The sequence below is a fragment of the Triplophysa dalaica genome, chromosome 25 (assembly GCF_015846415.1).
Source record: "Triplophysa dalaica isolate WHDGS20190420 chromosome 25, ASM1584641v1, whole genome shotgun sequence".
NCBI lineage: Eukaryota > Metazoa > Chordata > Actinopteri > Cypriniformes > Nemacheilidae > Triplophysa > Triplophysa dalaica.
In genome coordinates, this window is record NC_079566.1 from 13,885,652 (window position 1) to 13,907,016 (window position 21,365).

Here is a 21,365-nt window from a genome sequence, read left to right on the forward strand (position 1 = left end):
TCATTGAATGATAACTAAATGATCTTTAATTTTGCTACATGTGGGCTATTTTCCTTACAAAAAAAGTTGCTTTTAGTATACTAGTCCTCTTTTATGTGTTTCTCAGAGATCTACTTAAAGTGACACTTGAGTATAGTTGACTTAGACTGACAAAATTCAAACTAAGTGCACCTTTACTTGTGTTTATTAATAAAAAATGTTTGATATTAAATGTTTTTTCACATAATAAACACTGCAAGTATACTTATACGTTCTCATATAGTATAGTATGGAAAATGAAGTTGTAAACAAGTTGTGTTCTTAAAAGTATACTTTCATATACTAAAATCTGGGGCCAAACTAATCCCATATAGTTTTGTAATTGTACACAAGTATACTACTAGTACATTGATAGTAGTAAACTTGCTAAAAATACAAATTTAAGTGCAAATTCAACTTTATTTAAGTATACTTCATAAACGTATACTTTTTGTAAGTGTAGTCTTATTTGCATGTTATTTTTCATTTTACCTTTTCAGATTTTGTTATTGCTTAAATGAATTTTTTCCTTTAATGAAAGCTTACAAGAAGCATAAAAGTATTTTACAGTATCTTGCATTTAAATCTTACTGAGAACTTCTAAACTAAACATGAGGAGCGATAAAATGTTCCTCAAGGACATAACAGAGACTTTATTAATGGAAAGCAAGAGATAGAAGTCCAGCATCAGAACACAGATAGACACAAATACACGCACACGCTTTTTCTCACATACAGTCGATGCATGAATGAATTTGGCAACACACACAAATGCAACCATATGGCATGTGCATGAATGCATCTGGACACAAACACACACTCTTACTCACACGTGCATGAATGAACTCGTGTACACACACACAAATGTTCTCCTGCCATGTGATTTGATGAACTCAGTCACCTTGTTAGACGCAGTCACTCAGAGGATTGAAGCATCTCATTTCAACCCAAATTCCCGCTGTTTGTACGCACCTGCTGAGCCTTTTAGAGAATCATATCTGATATCAACACGCTGCTGTCCGTCTCATTGAGTTTCACTCAGAATAACTGCGCTTTGATGGCCTTCGAAGGCAATTAATAGTTAGCACAGAGCTGCGCAGGCCTATGTTTGAGTCCTAATAATCACTTCAAATCTGGATAGAGTCCCTTTCATCAATACAGAAACGACCGTTTACATTCAATACTTGTATCAACATTCAATTGTTAATCTATTCGATTCTGTTTTACCTTTCGACCATCACTCGCTCTTTAAAACTGAGTCATCGATACAGTGCAAGCGAGCATCAGATAAAAATGCAGACCGGCCGGTTTAATGTTTGACTCACTCTCACCAGATAAACAGATGGATGAGCGGCTCTCCGGACGGCAGAGGAGAAGCGCAGATCACTGCACACACATGCAGCAGTGGAGATGCTCGCCACACTAGATTATAGACTACACAGAACACAATGACTCATTATCTAAAGGTCACCATGTGGCACACAAAAGTGCTTTACCCCAACAGAGCGGCAGAATTATGGATCCACCACACTACCACACACCGCTCTGAAATGGAGATCTGATGTTGTGTTCGACGCCAACAGGAGAACTTTGGAACCTCATGGAAGTTCTAGATCATGAAAGTAATATGTTTTTTTAGTTGGGTTAGTGATGTCTCTTCTAGGAAGAATGCGTCTCCGTGCATGACTGTGGCATCTGTTATAGTTCCTGAAAGAGATCATTCAATGAGATAATCAAGAAAAAGATCTGTTCTGAAATATCAAAGTAGTTTTTCAAGCAAATATCTCCAATTTGCTCTTCTTTTAATGCCTGTGTGGTGTTTGGGTCTACGGGAACTGTTTTCAACGTTTTACAAAGAAATGTATTTTGTTAATTTTTTTAACCTCAGACATGTATATTTACTCAAGTCTGACTAGAGCACCTTTTTTCATATGTGCGATTTAACAGATGTAAATGACATACATTAACCATATATCATGTCTTTCTGAAACCTCAGCTGTTTTTCAATAAACAGACAAAAAACCCTGTACTTTTTTAATAATTATATAAAGGCTGTCAAACGATTAATCGCGATTAATCGCATCCAGAATAAAGTTTGTGTTTACATAATATATTTCTGTGTACTGTACATATCTATTTTGTTTTTATAAACGTGAAACTTACATACATGAATATATATTTAGGAAATATTTCAGTGTATTTATTTATATTTACCAATAATTGAAATTATACATGAACGTTTATACATTTTTTATTTGGGACTTTTCTTAAATATATGCATGTATGTGAATGTGTTAATTAATACAACAAATAGTGATTAATTATTATTATTGTATTCATTAATTAATTAATAAGCACAGTGCACAGATATACACTTTGTAAACACAAACTTTTATTTTGTCTTCGATTAATTGCGATTATTCGTTTGAGAGCCCTAGATTATAAACTGTGTTGTCAAATTTGACAAACATTTTTTAGTAATACTTTTTATTGGTTGGATATTTGCAAAACCCAGTGACAAACATACAGTTAAGTGTGACTAATAATGATGATTTATGGTCAAAAATAAAATCAAGAAATATGGAGATATGAGGTTTCAGAATGACAGCTGCGATATATCTATGTTGCTTGTAACTTGGATAAAGTAAACATCTGTAAAGTAATTTATTTAAAGTAGGGTTATGGTTATGGCTTGACAAAAAAATGATCCTGTAAAACAAATTATCAGAGTAACAAAAACAAAAAAAAAACTTTTAAAAGTAAAGGTCTTTAAGGTTATTCACAGCGATGCCGTAGAAGAACCATTTTTGGTCCTTAAAAGAACATTTTCTGTCTTACTCTTTTTTTCTGTTATAAAAAAATTATATGAAACGATAAGGTTCTGTGGATGTTAAAAGTTCTTTATAGAACCACACAGACAAAAATGATTCTTCTATGACATTGTGTTGCACCTTCATTTTAAGGAGTGAAGGGTTAATCTCACTTCTATTATGAAGGAACGACAGAAACATTATAAAGATCTCATTTACTGTATATCTTTTATACACAATAATGTAAAAAGGTAAAAAAAGCAATAGGAAAAATAATCAAAAGAGCACAAAGGGCTAAAGAGTAGATGACAGAAGATGTGTAACTATTACACAAATCAGCAGAACACACACGGACACATCTGACCTTTTCTAGATGCTCAGCAGTGTCCTGCAGCTGTGAGAGATATTGACACCAGATGTCGATAGCTCAAAGGTCACCCATTAGAACGCCTAAATCAACGTTATTCATTATTAGTTTACTTTCCCAAGGACTATTAGTATTAGAATTTGTCTTAAAGAGGAACTGACGCGTCCCGAGAGACCCGGAACAGAATCAAATTAACCTCCACTCAGAAATGAAGATCATTTTTATGAGATGCATATTATGTATTCTGGTAACGCTTTATGATAAGTTTGTATCAGTTAAAATAAGTTAAAGGGATAGCTCCAAATCTGTGGCTTGTAAATGTTTGAAGGTTTGGTTTTCATATAGACAAAATAACACCAAAACTTTAATTGACACACGCAAACACACACAGTATGTATATGATACAAGCAGTCTATAAATAGCAGTATTGTTTGTGGTCCAGCTGCATTCAATGTGGTTTAATGTGAATGAGGGCAGAGGGTAAATCAAACACGGGGGAAATGACATCGGCAGGACGCCTCTGCACTAGGAGACCCTCCAAAACACTTCAGTGTGATTGGGCCTGAGTGCCGCCTAACCCAATTGAATGGAAATTAATGATTGAGAAATCAAATTATCCTCAAGTGAATAGAGGAAAAGTAATGGGAAATGTGCGGAAAGCTGTCTACACACTCTGATTGAATTATTCAACGAGGAAAAAGACCACCTGGAAGTGACATCGATATTCAATATCCACATTTTTCACATGATGAATTTGGTTATTGGTCGACTCAATCTTGATACTCTTTTGCCTATTTGCGTAGTCGAAATGAATGTTTAATAGATCATTCACACAGAAATGACTATTGATTTACACTCTGTGCCATTGTGAACCTATATGAGATCCATATGAGAATAGATTGCTTCTTATTTTAGAGAACACACTACTGCTCAAACATTAGATTCAGCGACTTCAGCTTTATTACATTGTCCCCAACATTTTAGACAGTAAACTATCAAAACTAAGAAAACCACAAATTTAACTATGGGAATTATCTTTGGTTGTCTTCTAAAATAATCCAAATCATTTTTAGGGCAGACACAATTTATTCTCCTTTGCAAAAGACACTTTTTAAAATAATGTTCTCATCTGTTCTGGTCACAAATTAATTTTCTTTTTTTTGTTAAAAGACTGCGTTGATGCCTATTATGTTAAAGGTCCAGTGTATGAAATTTAGGGGCATCTAGTGGCGAGGTTGTGAATTGCAACCAGTGGCTCAATCCACCCCTTTCTTTCAAGGCACTACGGTGGCTGACACAAAACTAAAATGTCGTCACGTTTTCTCTTCTTTTCCAAAGGAGATTATGTATGTTTGAAACGCGCTCTGTAGTTGTCCGTTAAGGGATGCTGTAGAAAAAACAGGATGAATTCCATGTAAGTGGTGTATGCGGATAAAAATAGCTTATTCCACGGTCATTCATTATACACATCTGAAGACATAGTATATTGCATTTCTGTCAATAGATGGTCTAAAAAAATTGAAAGAAAATGGAGTAGGCCTATGAGCTAAAAAGCATTAGTCTCTCTCTCTCTTTCGCACACACACACCCCTTCCCCGCACACACACAGATATATAATCGTTCCCGCTCTGAACGTTCAAAGGTTATTTACACACATCAATGAAATTGCTCAGCTGTCATGTGCCATTACATCACCGAGCAGTAGAGACACACAAAAGCCATCTGTATCGTCCACAATCCCAGCATCCCTCCTTACTGCTTCCTCCGGGCAGCTAATATCCATGGTTACAGGCCATGAAAGGATGAGCAGACCCACACAAGCCTCAGAAGCCGAGCTGAGCTACTCTGGAGGAAAAAGAAAACCATCAAACCGTAAAGAAGTTTCTGCTTAAGGAGCAAATAGAGGAGCTAGACCCGCTCCGGTCTCTTCTCCTGTGGGGACGTTCGACTGGGGAATCAAATCTGAAGGCCACAGCGAGGTGACGCCTGTTGAGAAATCCTCACACTTTAAACGTTATAAAAATAAGGGGGAGATTATGGTGAGGGTCAAAGACTGGGTTGTTTCAGGACCGTCAATGGAACGGGGCTGATGTCTCCACGAGGGGAGAAATCGGGTGAATCTTTCACTTAACACATGTTAAAAAAGCACATCTGTCTGACACTTCAACAGGCGGCGGATTAAATTATAATGCTTCACAATATTAAGTGAACGGTTTTTATCCACATCACTTTCACAACGTCTTACTACACAGATCAGGCATACTTGTGCAGTTACCCATAATGCAATGCTCTGACTTGTGCTGCCTCTGCGTGAAATAATCCAGAGATAGAAAATGTTTTCACAGGAACACGTCGCACTGTCAGACTTTTGTAGCATCGCTAAACAGATACCAGCAAGCCATGGGTGTGTTCAGAATGGAATACTTATTCGCCGATTAGTGCATACTGTGCAGTGTACACTATAAAGTGCCTGAAATTAAATAAAAAGAGAACTTTAAAGAGCACAGAATCTAAAAACAAATGACATGTTATCATCTGTTGGTGTGGATGCGAGTACAGTTATCGTGTTTGGTGTGAACGGCTATACATTACAGCTTTATTTTATTTTAATCCAGTCAAAGCTTCCCGCCTTCTTTTTACACCATGTTACAAGAGAATATGATGTAAAACGAATGTAATTATTACAAATTAGTCTTCAACAATAATGGTCATAGAGACAAATAATGTGCAAGTTTGATGATGTGTACAGCTCGGAGCAAAACACTGAGGCTGTCATCTCACAATTAGCATAATTTTACCAAAATCACACCATGACAACACTTAAACCATGATGTCATGCACGGTTACAGCCTTGAAGCATAAAAACAGAATCCCAGGGTGTGTATATGTTAGGCTGTGTTGAACAACAGCGCTTGAACGGGATTAGCTCATGACTTTGAGAAAAACAGAAGTGAAGCTGTAAAGGACGCTGGGAGAGAGATACGACTCTAATGATCACACGCTGATATCTCCTCACATTAAACACAGACATTCTCTAAATGACACTGAGCTCAAGCAGACATCACTTCAGCACATCAAACTCTGTGTACACTGTAAGGATCTCGAGCTGCAGGTAACTCTGTTTGTGAGTGTGTGAAGAGAGAGAGAGAGAGAGAGAGAGAGGGAGGGGGAGAGAGAGAGAGAGAGGGGGAGAGAGAGAGAGAGAGAGAGAGAGAGGGAGAGAGAGAGAGAGGAGAGAGAGAGAGAGAGGAGAGAGAGAGAGAGAGAGAGAGAGAGAGAGAGAGAGAGAGAGAGAGAGAGAGAGAGAGACTGTGCATGAGTCTAACAACGTTTCTCAGATGATCAAATAAACGCTTGAGCTTGTTTGTGACTTTTTTAACCTTTACCAAACACGCACACAAGTCTGGTTTATTATCTCTGTGGGGACAGTCCATAGGCGTATTGATTTTATACTGTACAAACTGTTTATTTTATCCCCTTTGCATTTTTAGATTTTCAAAAAATATCTTTCTGTAAGCTTTATAAGCTTTTTTTGCCCACGGGGACGTCACCTGAATATAAAAACAAGGTCACACACACACACTCACTTTGAGTTCTTGTGCGAGCTGCAGTCGGTTTGATATGTACACAGGCAATTGTGTAAAAGCAACAATCCGTGCTCTACTAGAACCCCCTGTCCTGTAACACACAGCACAAATGTACACACACACACACGTTTTATGGGGACTGTCTATAGACATTCTGTGAAAAACTAACATCTTATGCCCTAACCCCTTAATCTGCGCCTAAACCATCTCAAAAAACATTCTGCATTTTGACATTTTCAAATAAACATAATTTACTTTGATTTATACGCCGTCTTTTATGGGGACCAAACAAAGTTCCAGAAAGGTTTAATAAAAAGTGCTGGGGTAACTGTCTCTTGGTGGACATTTTTGTTTACCAGAACCACTCACACACTCATGTAGGCACACACACAGACGTACACACATTTACATTTAGTCATTTAGCAGATAATTTTATCCAAAGCGAGTAACAAAGAGTTTAAGAAGCAATAAGCGATATGTCATACAGGAGCAATAATGCAATAGGTGCCAAAACAAAGCTACTGGTTTTGACAAAAGCTAGACCACTACCCATACACAAAGAGGAAATACTATAGAGACTTAAAGCTGCGATCCATACATTTTGCCTGTCTATCAACATCTCCGTATGAAACATAAAATTGCACGTCACAAACGAATATTTTTATACAAGTTAAAGTGAAATTACGTCAAACTGACATTTCCATCAAAATCAAACCCAAGAGCTCAACTGAAATGATTGAAGAAATTATTATTATTATTATTATTATTAACTAACCATTGTAAATTGGTGAACATTATTAAACCTGTGCTCTTGTTTCAACTGTAAACCTGAATTAACAAACACACACAATAAATACAATAACTATTCAAGTTATGAAATGATTAAACTAATAGTACTATGTAACATGCACGAGAAAGAGAAAGAGAGAGAAAGAGAGAAGAGAGAGAGAGAGAGAGACGGGGGTTTAAATGAGTGAGCACTGTTTTAAAATGATCACATTATTGCATCTAGCAGCAAAAGGAGATCTATTTTAAAAAGAGCCGTCCTGCCAAATATCATTTAACCACAGATGCCACACACGCTCCCATCCGCACAAACACACACGTTTCAAATACACCGACAATTAGTACAGAAACAACACCATCGCACCATCTTAACCACACGACCCACATCTGACACGTCTGCTTTGACAAATGTGGTTGCATTTTGGTCGCATGACCGTATGAGATTATATTTATGCATTTGATTTGATTGATAATCTGATTGCACTCTCGGTCTCTCTCTCAAACACGCGATTCTGTCCACGACAGAGAAGCCACTTCAGATTGAGCGCCTCTTATTCTCACCTCCTTGTTAGCTCAGCCTCAGAGCAAAGCACGAGGCCTTTAAACGCTTGTATTTCCTCTGTGAATGGCTCCTGCAGGAGAGAATGAGGTTATTGAGACCCGCTCATGAGATGTCAAGTGAGCTGGAGAAAATAAAAGGAGGCAGAAATATCCTCAGGAGAGAGAAAACATTCAAAGCTTGATTTACAGACAGCGACGTGCTATATTTCTGCACAAATGGGTCTTGCCGGAGAAAAAACTCTTGACATATAAACATCTGCTGGTTCTGCATCCAAAACCACATCTGTTGTGATCAAACTCCAAGAGTCAAGTTCTTTTCTCACCAGATATCATGTTAACAGTTGGTTATGGTTTCATGCACAGACACTTATTTCATCCTCTCTGTCCATTAGAAATAAACAGGCTGGTTTTGAAACTGTGGTGCATTAGGGTGAGACAAAATATTGTGACATCCAATATGCTTTAAAAGTGACAAACAATGCAAATACATAAACTAAAATCAAAATATGCAAAGTATATCAGTCAGTTTTGGGGAACATCCAGCCCCATAAAAACCAAACACAGAAGCGATGTGTTATCAGTTGACAAACACACACAAACACACACAGTAAAAACGAAGGCACTAAAGGAGAACGACGGAGCCAAATATTCACAGTACTGCTGACTCACAGGAAGAGGAGAAATAGAAAGGAGCGGAGAGAGAGAAAGAGCGAGAGAGATGTTAACTTCATGGACTAAAACTTCACTTTGCTGGCTTCCTGCAGGACTTCTCAGTGACGACAAGAAAAGAGGGAATGTAAGAGGAGAGGAACATGTTACAGAAGATGAGAAGAGAGATGTTTAAGAAATTTGTTTTTATCTGAGCAGCTGTCAGTTTAAATATAAAACTCCTGCCCTCTGATAAAATCATTAATACATCATATTTTAATCAAAGCATATTAAAGTCTTAAAATACAATCTTAAATCCTCATGGTCACATGAATAATAATAGAGTGCAAACACTCACATTAAACACACGCACGCACGTACACGCAAACCAAAAGAAACATACATCACACTCACAAAACAAAATGCAGTCATAACAACATCAACATCACAAGCTTCAGAGTTGCGTTCTGTCATTTTGGCATTCAGGTCAATATTTAAAGGAAATAACTGCGTCATTACAATGTTTTATTAATAAAATGCACTTTTTTGCTACTGCTCCTCTGGCGTGCTGAATGTTTTATGAGTTGATAGAAAGGGGTCGAGAGGGTGTTTGGGCAAAACTTGTGATATGCGAACGCTGATCAAACGTCTACAACGATTCATAAACTTCAGCAGCATTAAAAATAACAACTCACTTGCTCAATTATAATAAAGCAAGGCGGGGCAGAATTTTGAGCAGCTCCACCTAGTGGCAGCCAAAGAGAAAACCGTCACTTAATACTTTCAGTCCAACTGTTTGAAATCATGCAAACCAGCATTAAAAACAACAAACCATAGTATCTACAGATGGACCATGAATAATCCTCCATGTATCAAAGTCTGTTCACCCTGATTTCGGACACCCTGAACCGTGTTTAGTGCCATTCGTTTGTTAAATAATTCATACATTAGACCTCAGTTTAATTACTCTGGGGTGGCAACGATATCGTTCCTCTGTGTTCTGTGGAACAGAAAGGCTGAAGTTAGAATCAGTCTGCATTTATTGTCGCTGTATGCAAGAAGAGCTGTTCGCAAGTCTGTAAGTAGACGAAAACTGAATATTTTCTTATTAATGAAACGGCATTAATACATATTTAAGTGTGAGTAAAGAATCCAATCGACACACCTCTCAGGGCCACTGTACGTATTGTAAGAAATTACACTTAACATCCCTGCTGTAAGCATCTCTGTTTGGTTTAGAATTAAATCCTATCTCACGAAACTGCCCCTTTTCCCTTCAGAATCAGGTTGGCGACCAAAACCAAGCCATTCATTTCTTCTTCATAAATGTAGAAATTATGTCTATATCATATTACGCCATTCATTACTTGAATAAATTGCAGCCTTTATGCAAATGGCCCCTAATTAAATCCGCGGTTTAATTCATTCCCAGCTTGTACTGAATCAACCCCAAAATTGATTTATAACCACGTTCTCCGCCATGTAAATGAATTCCAGGCTTTTTTTTATCAAACGGGGTGATTTTATACAAAAACAGCTCATTAAAATAATCTTTTACCTCCCAACTGTCGAGTGATCTGACGGGCCCGTGGCCTCCGAATGCGTTGGAAGTTATTTGCATCGAACCAAGATGCAGCGGATGCACGGGATATTACGGCAGATAAGGCTTGAGACGCATGTAAGACTTCGCTGTTTGCGTCGCTCCTCTTGAGCATGAGGAAAAGATGGAAAATAATGATGATGGGGAAAAAAGTGGATAATGTGTCATTATCTAAATGAATCTCAAACACGCCTCTGGAATTGTCTTCCTACTTAACAGATTGAGTTCAACAGACACAAACTGCAAATGAGATTTAAATACCTTTTTGCCACCTGTAAGGGTCTGCGCATGCCAACAAAGATCTGTGAAGTAAACATGTTTGAGTGTAATTGTGTGTGGATGGGGACAAAACCTCCTTTTGGGAAAATAAGCCTCATCCACATTTGGAAAAACATGTCAAATACTGGAGGCGTTCAGGGTTTATACAGACCAGTCAAGTACTTCCACACTAGACTGAATCAATCAGTTCTTCTTAAAAGGAGTTCACTTTAATATTTCACGATAATTCACTTACCCACATGTCATACAAGACGACCGTGTGTATATTTCTTCTGTCAAAAACAAATTGAGGCTTATGCACTGCAAACAAATGTGTTTTTGTCTGTTTTGTAGTATCTTTGATCACTTTTCTTGTCAAGTCATTGGAAATTGATTTGGATCTTCTTTTTTTTTAAACAAGACAAAAATGCTTAGCAACAATTTCATTTTTTGCAGCGTGAGGGAAGTTTTCCAGGGTTCTTATCCATTTAATGCGCTTGAACGGAGTGCTGTTGGTTAAGGTCCAAATTTCATTTTCATCGCAGCTTCCAAAGGCTCTACACGACACCAGCCGATGTATATAGCTAAACGATTGGTCAATTACAAAGAAAAAAACAACGATATACTTTTTAACAGAAATATATGGCTCGTCCTGCCTCAGATGCTTCAATGAACACATCCAAGACTTCACGTACTACGTTATCACGTTGGAAAGATCACACAGCAGTTCCGACCCAGTGTTTAAAAGTGTGGAGAAAGACTGTTCAAACGTTCTTGGATGTTGAATGACACCTCATATTTCTTTGTGCAAGATTATTATTTAAAAGGTTAGTTCGTGTGCATATAAGGGATGTTTCAATCATTTACATCACCCGTGACGTTTCCAGTGTGATTGCGTGGTCTACATCATACTGAGGCAGTGCAAGCCATGTATGTTTAAAAAATATATCATTAGTTTTCTTGGAAAATGACTAATCGTTTCGCTAGTCAACACCCTTATTCATGCGCTGGTGTCGTGTAGAGCCTTTTGAAGCAGCGATAAAACAGAAATTTGGACCTTGACCAACAGCCCCCCGTTCGAGTGAATTAAATGGAGAAGAACCCTGGAAAGCTTTCCTCAAAAGCCTTTATTTGTTTTCGACGGAAGAAATAAACACACAGACGGCTTGCATGACACGTGGGTGAGAGAATTATCATGAAATTGTGATTGTAAAGTCAAGTACTCTTTAACCTTTTCTTTGTGCACATGTTGAAATAGAGAAGTGCCCTGCCCAAAATGTTGCTATACAACAAGAACATCATTACATTGTGGCATTTGAGCACTCGGAAATGCCTAAAGTAGAAAAACGTGTTCACTAAAACGAAGCATTCCAATACTTTTGTCCATTTAGTGCAACCCGCTGTTGACATTCTCGCTTTTATCCAACACCGCAGAGGACAGACAGATAAACATTAAAGTCAAAGTTAAAGGCTGCCGAGAGCTGTCAATCAAACAGCACCTTGCATTTGCAATGATATTTCCAGAGAGAGATTTCATCAATGCTCTCATCATGACCATCAGCGCACACGCACGCACGCACACAGATATCCGTCACCTGCTCTGGATCACTGCAGCCTACATACTCCACGCAAATACAGCTTAATGAATAAGATAATACCAGTTATTACAAGCCTGATGACATCTCACATGTACTCCACATATCCCATCATCATTATTCATTATGAACACACAGAGGTGTATGTGTGTGTGTCTATGCGTGTGTGGGTCAGCGAGTGAACTACACATGTAGACATGAAGATAAAAACAGATTTTCACAGTCGCTCCAGCATGGGAACAGATGTAATCCATGATCTTCACACATGTTTTCATGCACGTCTGATGAGCACCAAATGCATTATTCATGCCAACATGTGTGTCCCAGCATGCACTGCAACATTCTGCTAAACACTTAGAGATGCGTTAACACTTTTTAAAAACAACATCAGAGATGATTCACAAATACACCAAATAATGTGATAAAACCGCAGATGGAGAGAAGGCTTGACACTGGAATGTATTTGAAGCCGCTTTGATTACAAAAACGGCACGAGTTAGACAGCTTCATTTACATTTACAAATCATTTCTGTATCCTAGTTTGTAAAATCAAATAGACAAACACACTGGAGAGAACAATACATTTACAATCTTTGTTGAGGCACTTATTGTGTGTTTGTTAAAGACGTCCTTGCAATTCATTGGAATACACTGTGTGCCACATTTGCTGCTAATCAAAATGAACTTTAAAAGATGAACTTGTATTCAACCCCAAGTATTATTTTAACACAAGAAACTGGATGTAGTTGATGTTAACACCTTGAGCTTCTGTTAAATCAGTTCTCAGCAGCATTAGTTTCTTTGCACGGCAAAGGTCAATAAGAAGTTTATTCGTGGCTTGTTTTTAATTTGCTAGAAGAGTGAACAGAAAGCACTTCTCAATCGATAACATCTACGTTAGTCATTTCATTTTATTCATTTCCTACGCCGGCAGTCGGTCAGATTCACGGTGAGGTGCACTGGATGTCCAGAGCAAGGTATACAAACGGCACTGCTCAGCATTTAGCAGCTGACCGCTTAAAACCTCCGTCGATAAAAATGTACTACAAAATAAAACATCCTCTAAAGTGCAACATGCAATTCTGCACAACATCAATGCAGCAGAGAGAGAGAGACCTCGATGCCAAGTCAACTGAACATAACAGAAAAACAGAACACTTACACAAATAGGAACTGTATGTATTGTGGTGGTCATTTGGTATTATGTGATAAACTATTGGACTTAACCTTAAGGTACCAGACGGACTAAAATTGACTATAATCAGACCAACTAAAATCAGTCTATATCAAAACCACAGTAGTACCCTACATGTCCAAAATACCAGGGTATTACACCGAAGCTTTTTGGTAATGGTAATGTTTGGTGTTGCAATGGTTTATCTAAAAAACAGAAAGACATGCAGAAAACATCTCCTGTTCCTACAGCTTTCTTGTAGCTCGATGGTTAGAGCATGGCGCTAGCAACGCCAAGGTTATGGGTTCAACAAATGTATAGTATCATCCAATGTAAGTCACTTTGGAGAAAAGCGTCTTCCACATGCATGAACTTTAATGTAAAAGTTACTCCATAAAAAAGAAAAGAAACAGTAATACACCTGCACACAGGTGCAAACTAAAAGCACTCACTTCATAAACATTTTCTTTTGCATGCATGTACAGACCAAAACTGTGATGTCACACCGTTCACAAAAGCATCTAAAAATGATCAAAAACGTCTTTGTGCACACTACATCATATTTTTATTACTGTAGAGGTCTACGAGATGATACAGTCTATATGAGTTATTGATATACAGGGCATGTTGGAAAATCAATTTAGTCTTATTGGATAAGCAACCGAGTGTGACTGTGGGCTTGTAGAGCTGAAGCTAAAAATAGATCCAGAGAAAGAGAGAGAGACTAGAGTCTAACACACGCTAAAGAAAGGGACGGGTGATGTTCCCGAAATCCGTCTCTCGCTACAAAGTTAGCATTGTGTGCAATCAAGCGTGCTTTTCTGATCGAGAACGCTTGTGATGTGAATTTTAAACGCTTCATTTTCCACTCGCTCTAGAACCCTTTGAGTCCAAATGACATCAGCCATTCAGCTGCCTAAGGGTGTTTTCACACACGATCCATTCTTGCATTTAAAAACAGCAACTCTTTTAAAAATAAAGGTGCTTAAAAGATTCTTCCCAGCAACCATAGAACAACCATTTTTGGTTCCACAAAGAACCGATCATAGGAATTTTAAAGAACCATCTCTTTTTTACCTTTTTATAATCTGAAGAACCATTTTCTTTACCTTTGTGAAACAGAAATGATGTTACAGGTTCTTTATGGAACAATTTAGACAAAATGGAGCGTAGATTTTTTGAAAGTGTCTGTGCAACCAAAAGAAATTGCACAACTAAGGATGGATTTCAAACTTGTTTTCCCAGCATTGATAAATAGGTATAAGAAAATCTACTCTTAAAAGAACGAACACTAAATGGTTCTTCGTTGGGCTGTATGGTTCTATAAAGAACCTTTAAAGTGAAAGTTCACCCAAATATACAAATTCTCTCATCATTTACTCCCAGTCTTGTCATTTCAAACTTGTATGGCTTTCTTTCTTCCTTTCGCATAACTTTAAAGAGGTTACAGTATGTTGAAGAATGTTGTTAACCGGCCCCTAACCACTTGCATTGGTTTTGTGTCCACACAATAGAAGTCAACGGGAGCCAATACTGTTCAGTTACCGACTTTCTTCTTTTGTGTTCTGCGGAAGAAAGCAAGTCATGAAGGTTTGAAACCTTTCTGTTCTTTGCAATGGAAAACGTTTCAACAGACTATAAAAGTTTAGAAATAAATGCGTCTTTTTAGATCCTTTGACTGTTTCCTTGGGAACCCAAAAATGTTTATTTTTTTACTTTGCTGCCAAGTGCCCTACATATATATGTATATTGAGTGTATATTTTGAAAATAGCTCAGAATTATGTGACCCCATTTAGTTTATTGTCAGCATATCATTTCTCAAAGTTAGTTTTTAAAAGTGATGTGCAAGCAAACTTAAAGCCACAAGAGCTTCTACATCACTACCTTAAGGCTGAGCCAGCTCTCACGATTTGCATGGAGCATTAGGGATTGTGGGTAAAACATGTTGGCCAACAGAGGTGGAGTACCTTTAGGAACAGCACGCGGCGCATGGACACACGGAGACGCACTCAGCCTCTGCAGAAAGGTGGAAACATTCCGAGCAATTAATCACGGCAAGTGGAAGCAGCTCCCTGCGCAATCTGTTCGACGCCGAGTTAGCGCCGCACACATGATCAAGACACACAGTGTCTCCACGGAAACCAAGGCTCGAGGCTACTTTGACATTTACACCCCCCACACACACATACACACACCGCTGCACACCCACTGGTCTTCCGTTTCATTAAAAGTCATACTTTTGTTAATAATTTAAAGCAATCTTGTCACTCAATGATGTCAACAGTGTAAAAGTCCCGAGCAATAAAAGAAAAGAAAAAAGTTTTTCATCATTTGGGAACAAAAAGTCTCCAAACGTCGTACCAACATTGTGCATAGTGTTACACTCAAAAACTGATTTGTTGGATTTACATTAAAAAGAAGCGTCAAGTGGTTCCACGCAAATATGTTGAGAAGTTTCTACAAATAAAAATTTAGTTGTATGAACAAAAGAAATTCAGTCGACACAACTTTTTTTGATCATTTTAAGTTATTAAACTCAATATTTTTTCTTCTCTGTGGTACTTTTTGGTGCTTAAATTAAATATAGACTGACTTACTGATTTTTTTTTTAAACGAAATGAGCAAATAAGATGAGAGTCATCTCAATACTGGCATGAGCGCAGTTAATGCTCATTGAATGATGCAATACACATCATGGGCGTGCTTCAACCTATCACAGCCGAAGCACATGTACCACTCTTCTAAACAATGGTAACCCTTAAACTTAAAAATACAACAAACTTTCCTAAATCTCAAAGATAAATAAATTGCGTATGAGTGGCAATTTCTGCTAATCTCATATTAATCTTGAGTGCCTGCACTGAAGTATTCAAATTTATAAAAGAGAGATACAGCTGTACGATTATTTCCGGAAAAACATGAGCTGCTAGATGTGGGACTTGTGGGGGGGAGTGGGATAGAACTACGGCACAAGCAAGCAACACATCATCACATTAATCCATACGTGTTTTGTACATTATGCACATACATATCGATTGCCAACAAAACACAGACGTACGACTTAGTTTGACTTACAGTTCATGTCCGGCATCTTTTAGCACTGGGACTGCGCCATCTGTCAGTTTCAAACGATCTTCAAATCCAGTGTTATATCCACTGTTTATATGACATACATCACTGAAATGCCATGAAGAAACAGACACACCTAAACTTCACTGTCGCAAGAGTAACAAGCTGCAGTGCAGTGCAGCAGGCTCTTTCTTTCGCCTTGCCGTGCTTTTCTGGGAGAATGGCCAAAAAAACTTTCTGAAACAAGTGCAACGAGTAGTGGGGGAGTGTATCAAGAACAGAAATACTACGTCATATGTCCAACTCATTTTTAAACAAGTTTACCATGTTGAGCATAAGAAGCCAGCAGGTTTAACAGTGTAAAGAAGTCCGAATGCATGACATACATTAGCATGATAGCTCCGCTTTAAAATAACACAAAATTTCTAAGTCAACTGCCTAATGCAGTCTTTCACAAAGCATGCTGGGAGGGGTATTGGAATACCCCTCAATCAGTTGTTGAGTTAACTTGTTTATATTAAGTAAACGGAATGTAATATTAGGTCCTATATTATAGGGTTTTGCGTTTTACTCCACAATGTTAAATTGATCAATCAAACATCTGTTAAGTAAAGACGACAGTAATAAATCTTTAGTATAAATAACATAGTTTACTTACGTTAATGCATTACTTTCATTCTTTATGTACTGTGAACAAGGATGGATTTAGTAAAACTAACAACAGCGATAGTTATTTTTAGACTCATGTGTGATAAAACGATTTAACACCAGTTGTGTTTTAAAGAGTATTTACAACTGAAGTATATTCCTATATATTAGTACGGAAACACAAATATACCACAACAGAACAATATTGATAGTATATTCAATGTCCTATTCTTGTTCCAAAGCTTGAGCGTTTAATTTTATGGTGTATTAGATTGAAAAAGGTACAATGTAAACTTGCAGTGGCTTTACATTGCTAATGTGTTTACGTGTTTATGTGCCAGACTGGACCACCTGGTCTCTTGAGGATAGAGCCAAGCCCATTTCTAATTCCTAACTGGAGAGATCCATTAAAATACACTCCAAAATTTACATCTCACCATCTCCATGTAGACGGATTCGCAGCGATGAACCGAGGTGCCAGATGAATTCACTTGAATAGAGAATGAAATTACGTCATCTAAATGATTCGGAAGCCTGCTCACCCTGACATCTCACCTGTCAAACAGCTGAATGTTTAGAGATTAAAAAGCAATGCAGGGGGAATTTAGTGAGACAAAAATGCAGCCAAAAACATTTGAAAAATGAAATATGTGAGGTGGTTTTTTGATGAAATTCTAAAAAGACAAGCATGAGGAATAAGACCAGGAGGGCCATGAATTATTAAGATAAAAGGCTCATTTTTATTCTAAGAAGAGCCCTTTGACGAAGTGTCTATCATTTATTTAGACAAAAAAATACAGTATTATGCTGTAAAAGCATACGCATTATATAATACATTCTATTAATAATAAGCAGAACTGGCAAAAACAAATGTGGATGTAGTTTAGATTCCTTTGAAATATGTAACAGGTAATATAAGTGTCCATGTATCAAACAACTAATACTGTACACACAACATCAGATCTATAATCAGATCTGCAGACACATCCATACACTGCAGAGAAATCACACACATACCCCCCCCACACACACACACCACACACACACACACACTGCAGTATTGTTACTTTTCTGCTGAGGAGGAAACTCTCTCAAACTGCCGCACACACACACAAACAAAAACATGCGCACACAAACACATTCCCTCTCAATAATGCAGGTGAGATAATGAGAATCTTAATGCACCATTATCTCAAAAGATCTGAACTCTCCAGAACAGATGTAGAGAAAGAAAGGAAGGACGGAAGGAGGAGGAGGAGGAGGAGGAGGAAAAAGAGGAGAAGGAGAGGGGGAGGAAGGAAGGAAGGAAGGAAGGAAGGAGGAGGAAGAGGAGGAGAGAGGGAGAAAGGAAGGAAGAAAGAAAGAAAGACGACGAGAAGGAGGAAAAGGAGGAGAGGGAGGAAGAAAGAAAGAAAGAAAGAAAGAAAGCTACAGTATATGGAGTGATTCTCGCACCCAGTAATTCCTCAGTAAAAAATTAAATCATCACCAACAGCTACATTCTAATTATCTACAGCCTACAAATGACCAGCAATTACAAGCATAAAGCAACAGATTGCATATTCAGTGCACACACTGCAGAGAGAGAGAGAGAGAGAGGGAGAGAGGGAGAGAGAGAGAGAGAGACAGAGAGAGAAAGAGAGAGAGAGAGCGCGAGAGAGAGAGAGCGCGAGAGAGAGAGAGAGAGAGAGAGAGAGAGAGAGAGAGAGAGAGAGGAATTCAACTTTTCTTCGAAAAGCCCCTTGCATGCAAACCAACACATACAGTATGCATGTGTGTGTTTTTCCTGAGCGCGCACACACACACAGAGGTGTAGCAGAACATGCATTGTGCATTAGAGTCTGCACAGAACAAGGTGTTCATTCATTATGCGCAAAAAGCCACTGTTTGCATACCACTAACACAACATCAACAGACTGAAAAAATACACATTCAGACTTGTATTTTCTTATCTCACAATATCAAAATTCTCTTTTTTTTAATATCACAACATAAACAAAAGAGTGAATTTGAAATAATTTCACTACTTTGATGAAATTTGTTATTTAGTCCACAGGTTTTATCCACTATAAACTCTGAAATAAAAAAGTATGGACATATCTTAAATGTTGTTAACCTTACATTCTGCCCAGTGCCATCAATATCACTTTCAACCCTGACAATCTTCTGTAACTGTGATATGAGATATATGACATATGATTTGACATTTAATTGCAAAAGAACACTATTTAGAGTACAAGTCTAAAGTTTATACATGCACCATTAGAGCCCCTGTAATGTTGTTAAAACTCTGAAATCACAAAGAGATTAACATCGGAAGATGTCAAATGTGTAATTGTTACTATCATTAAATGTTTTTAAAGTGAAAGGCACCTGTTGACTGGTTTTAAAGTGTTTCTAATAAACTTTGTATGCATTGAGAATTACATTCTGTTAGAAAGACAATATTCAACATTGCAAAAATCGTGGCCTCCATCTGACCTCTGTTTGTGTGAGAGAGAGGGAGAGATTATAGTGTCACTTCACCTTGTAGCATGTCCTCGTATGAACTGTCATGAAAGCATGAAATAACTCGTAAAAGCCGACAAAGACGCCTTCAAGGTTTTGGGACTTGCGCTCTTCTCTTCTGACTGTTCGTTCGCCGCGTCGCGTGTGCGCGCACAGGTGCATCACTATACCGCACTACACAAGAGTGAACTACAAACTTGCTTACAGCATTTACACTGAAGCATAAAGCACACTGGAGCCTTGATTTGCCAATATTTTGTCTCTTCAAAAAATACACCTTATACTTCAGAATTTTTGTTATGCTGTCGTTAAGAAGGATTACGCAATGCAACAGATTAGCTAAAATATCAACATACATTAAAAAAGGGAATGAAACTGAAAGTTATTTTAATGAAAACTTGTGAAATATTCATTATATGGCAACTTTGTTAACTACAGTTAGTTTATACATCACGCCGCATTGTTCATGAGTATGAGATCAATTCATTTTGCACCGGATTTAAACAGCATGGGAATGACAGTACATGTTATCTTGTGTTATAAAAAATCATGATACTCACTAACAGTCTTGCGACTATTAATAGACCTGGACTGGCTATTTATGTATATTTGTGATTTCTGAAATTGCGCAACAACTGTCATACCCGTAGTGAAATAACATTCATTTTTTTGAGTTTCAGTCCTGCATTGCTTCTCACAGACAAATACTTTTGTCGTTTCCAGGTAAAATGGTTTACGGAGACATTCACTCGTGCGTCATGAAGATAAACACAGAAAAGCCAAAGAGAGCTCCAGGCATGTAATAAGCCACACATGTGCTCGAACCAGGTTCTTTTAAACACTTCTTACCACCTTGAGTAAAAGTGAAAGAGCACAGAGAGAGTTGCTCACCTATAGTGGTTATGACCGTGATGGCGAAGTAAAAGGACCCTGCAAATTTCCACTGGACCCCCGCTCTGTGCGGTTCGGCCTCGATGATGATTGTCTCCAGCTTTCTATAGTCATCCTCGCTGATGTTGTATTTGCCCTGTAGTCTCTTCTCCTCAGCCTCCAGCTGTTCCTTCTCCCTCATCTCGAAGTCCGACTCCAGCGCGTCAAAGACGGCGGCACCGACAAGCAAATAGGTGAACGTGCAGACGATGAGGGACAGCGTCCGCACGTTCTGCCTCTTCATGGCCACCAGGAACCGGCGGCTGAGGGGTACATGTCCCCCCGTATCCCCCGGGAAGGCGCAGCAGCAGGCGGGAAAGGGCGGATAAGGGCAGACCCGAGAGCACTGCCGCTGCTGTGGATGGCTCTTAGGACACTGGTTGCGGATGTAACAGGTCCCCTGATCGTGGTCCTGGCTGGTGGAGAGACACAGCAGACTGCTGGATCGCCGGGACCACAAACCCTGCAGCCGTGAGACTCTGCGCAAAACCTGCCCGAACCAAACCAAAGTCCTCCCAGCGCGCAGTGCCATCAACTAACGCGCTCTCACCGCGAATTCCAGAGAGCTTCTGAACTGGGGATGGTACCAGAAGCCACCGGGAATCATGCTAGACTGTAACGATTACGCACCTGTTAACTTAATTTTCCTCCACTCCCGTATTGAAACAAATTCATGTCGTTACGCCGTGAGTGACCATCACATATCCAAACGTATCCTAAACATTTTCCGCAAAAAGTTTCCCGGACCTGAGGATCATATTCAGCTTCCGCTATTGGAGATCTCCGCTCGCTCACTCCGCCGGTC

General features: G+C 38.5%; 1 protein-coding gene across 1 annotated transcript in view; it reads right to left on the reverse strand.

The window, feature by feature from the left end:
* The window catches only part of kcnk9 (potassium channel, subfamily K, member 9), a 28,986-nt gene extending 7,621 nt beyond the window's left edge, over positions 1-21,365 (reverse strand). The window contains exon 1 of the mRNA XM_056741670.1: positions 20,522-21,365. Within this exon, the coding sequence (XP_056597648.1) occupies positions 20,522-21,092 (571 nt within the window). The 5' untranslated portion in view covers positions 21,093-21,365. The remainder of the gene's footprint in view (positions 1-20,521) is intronic.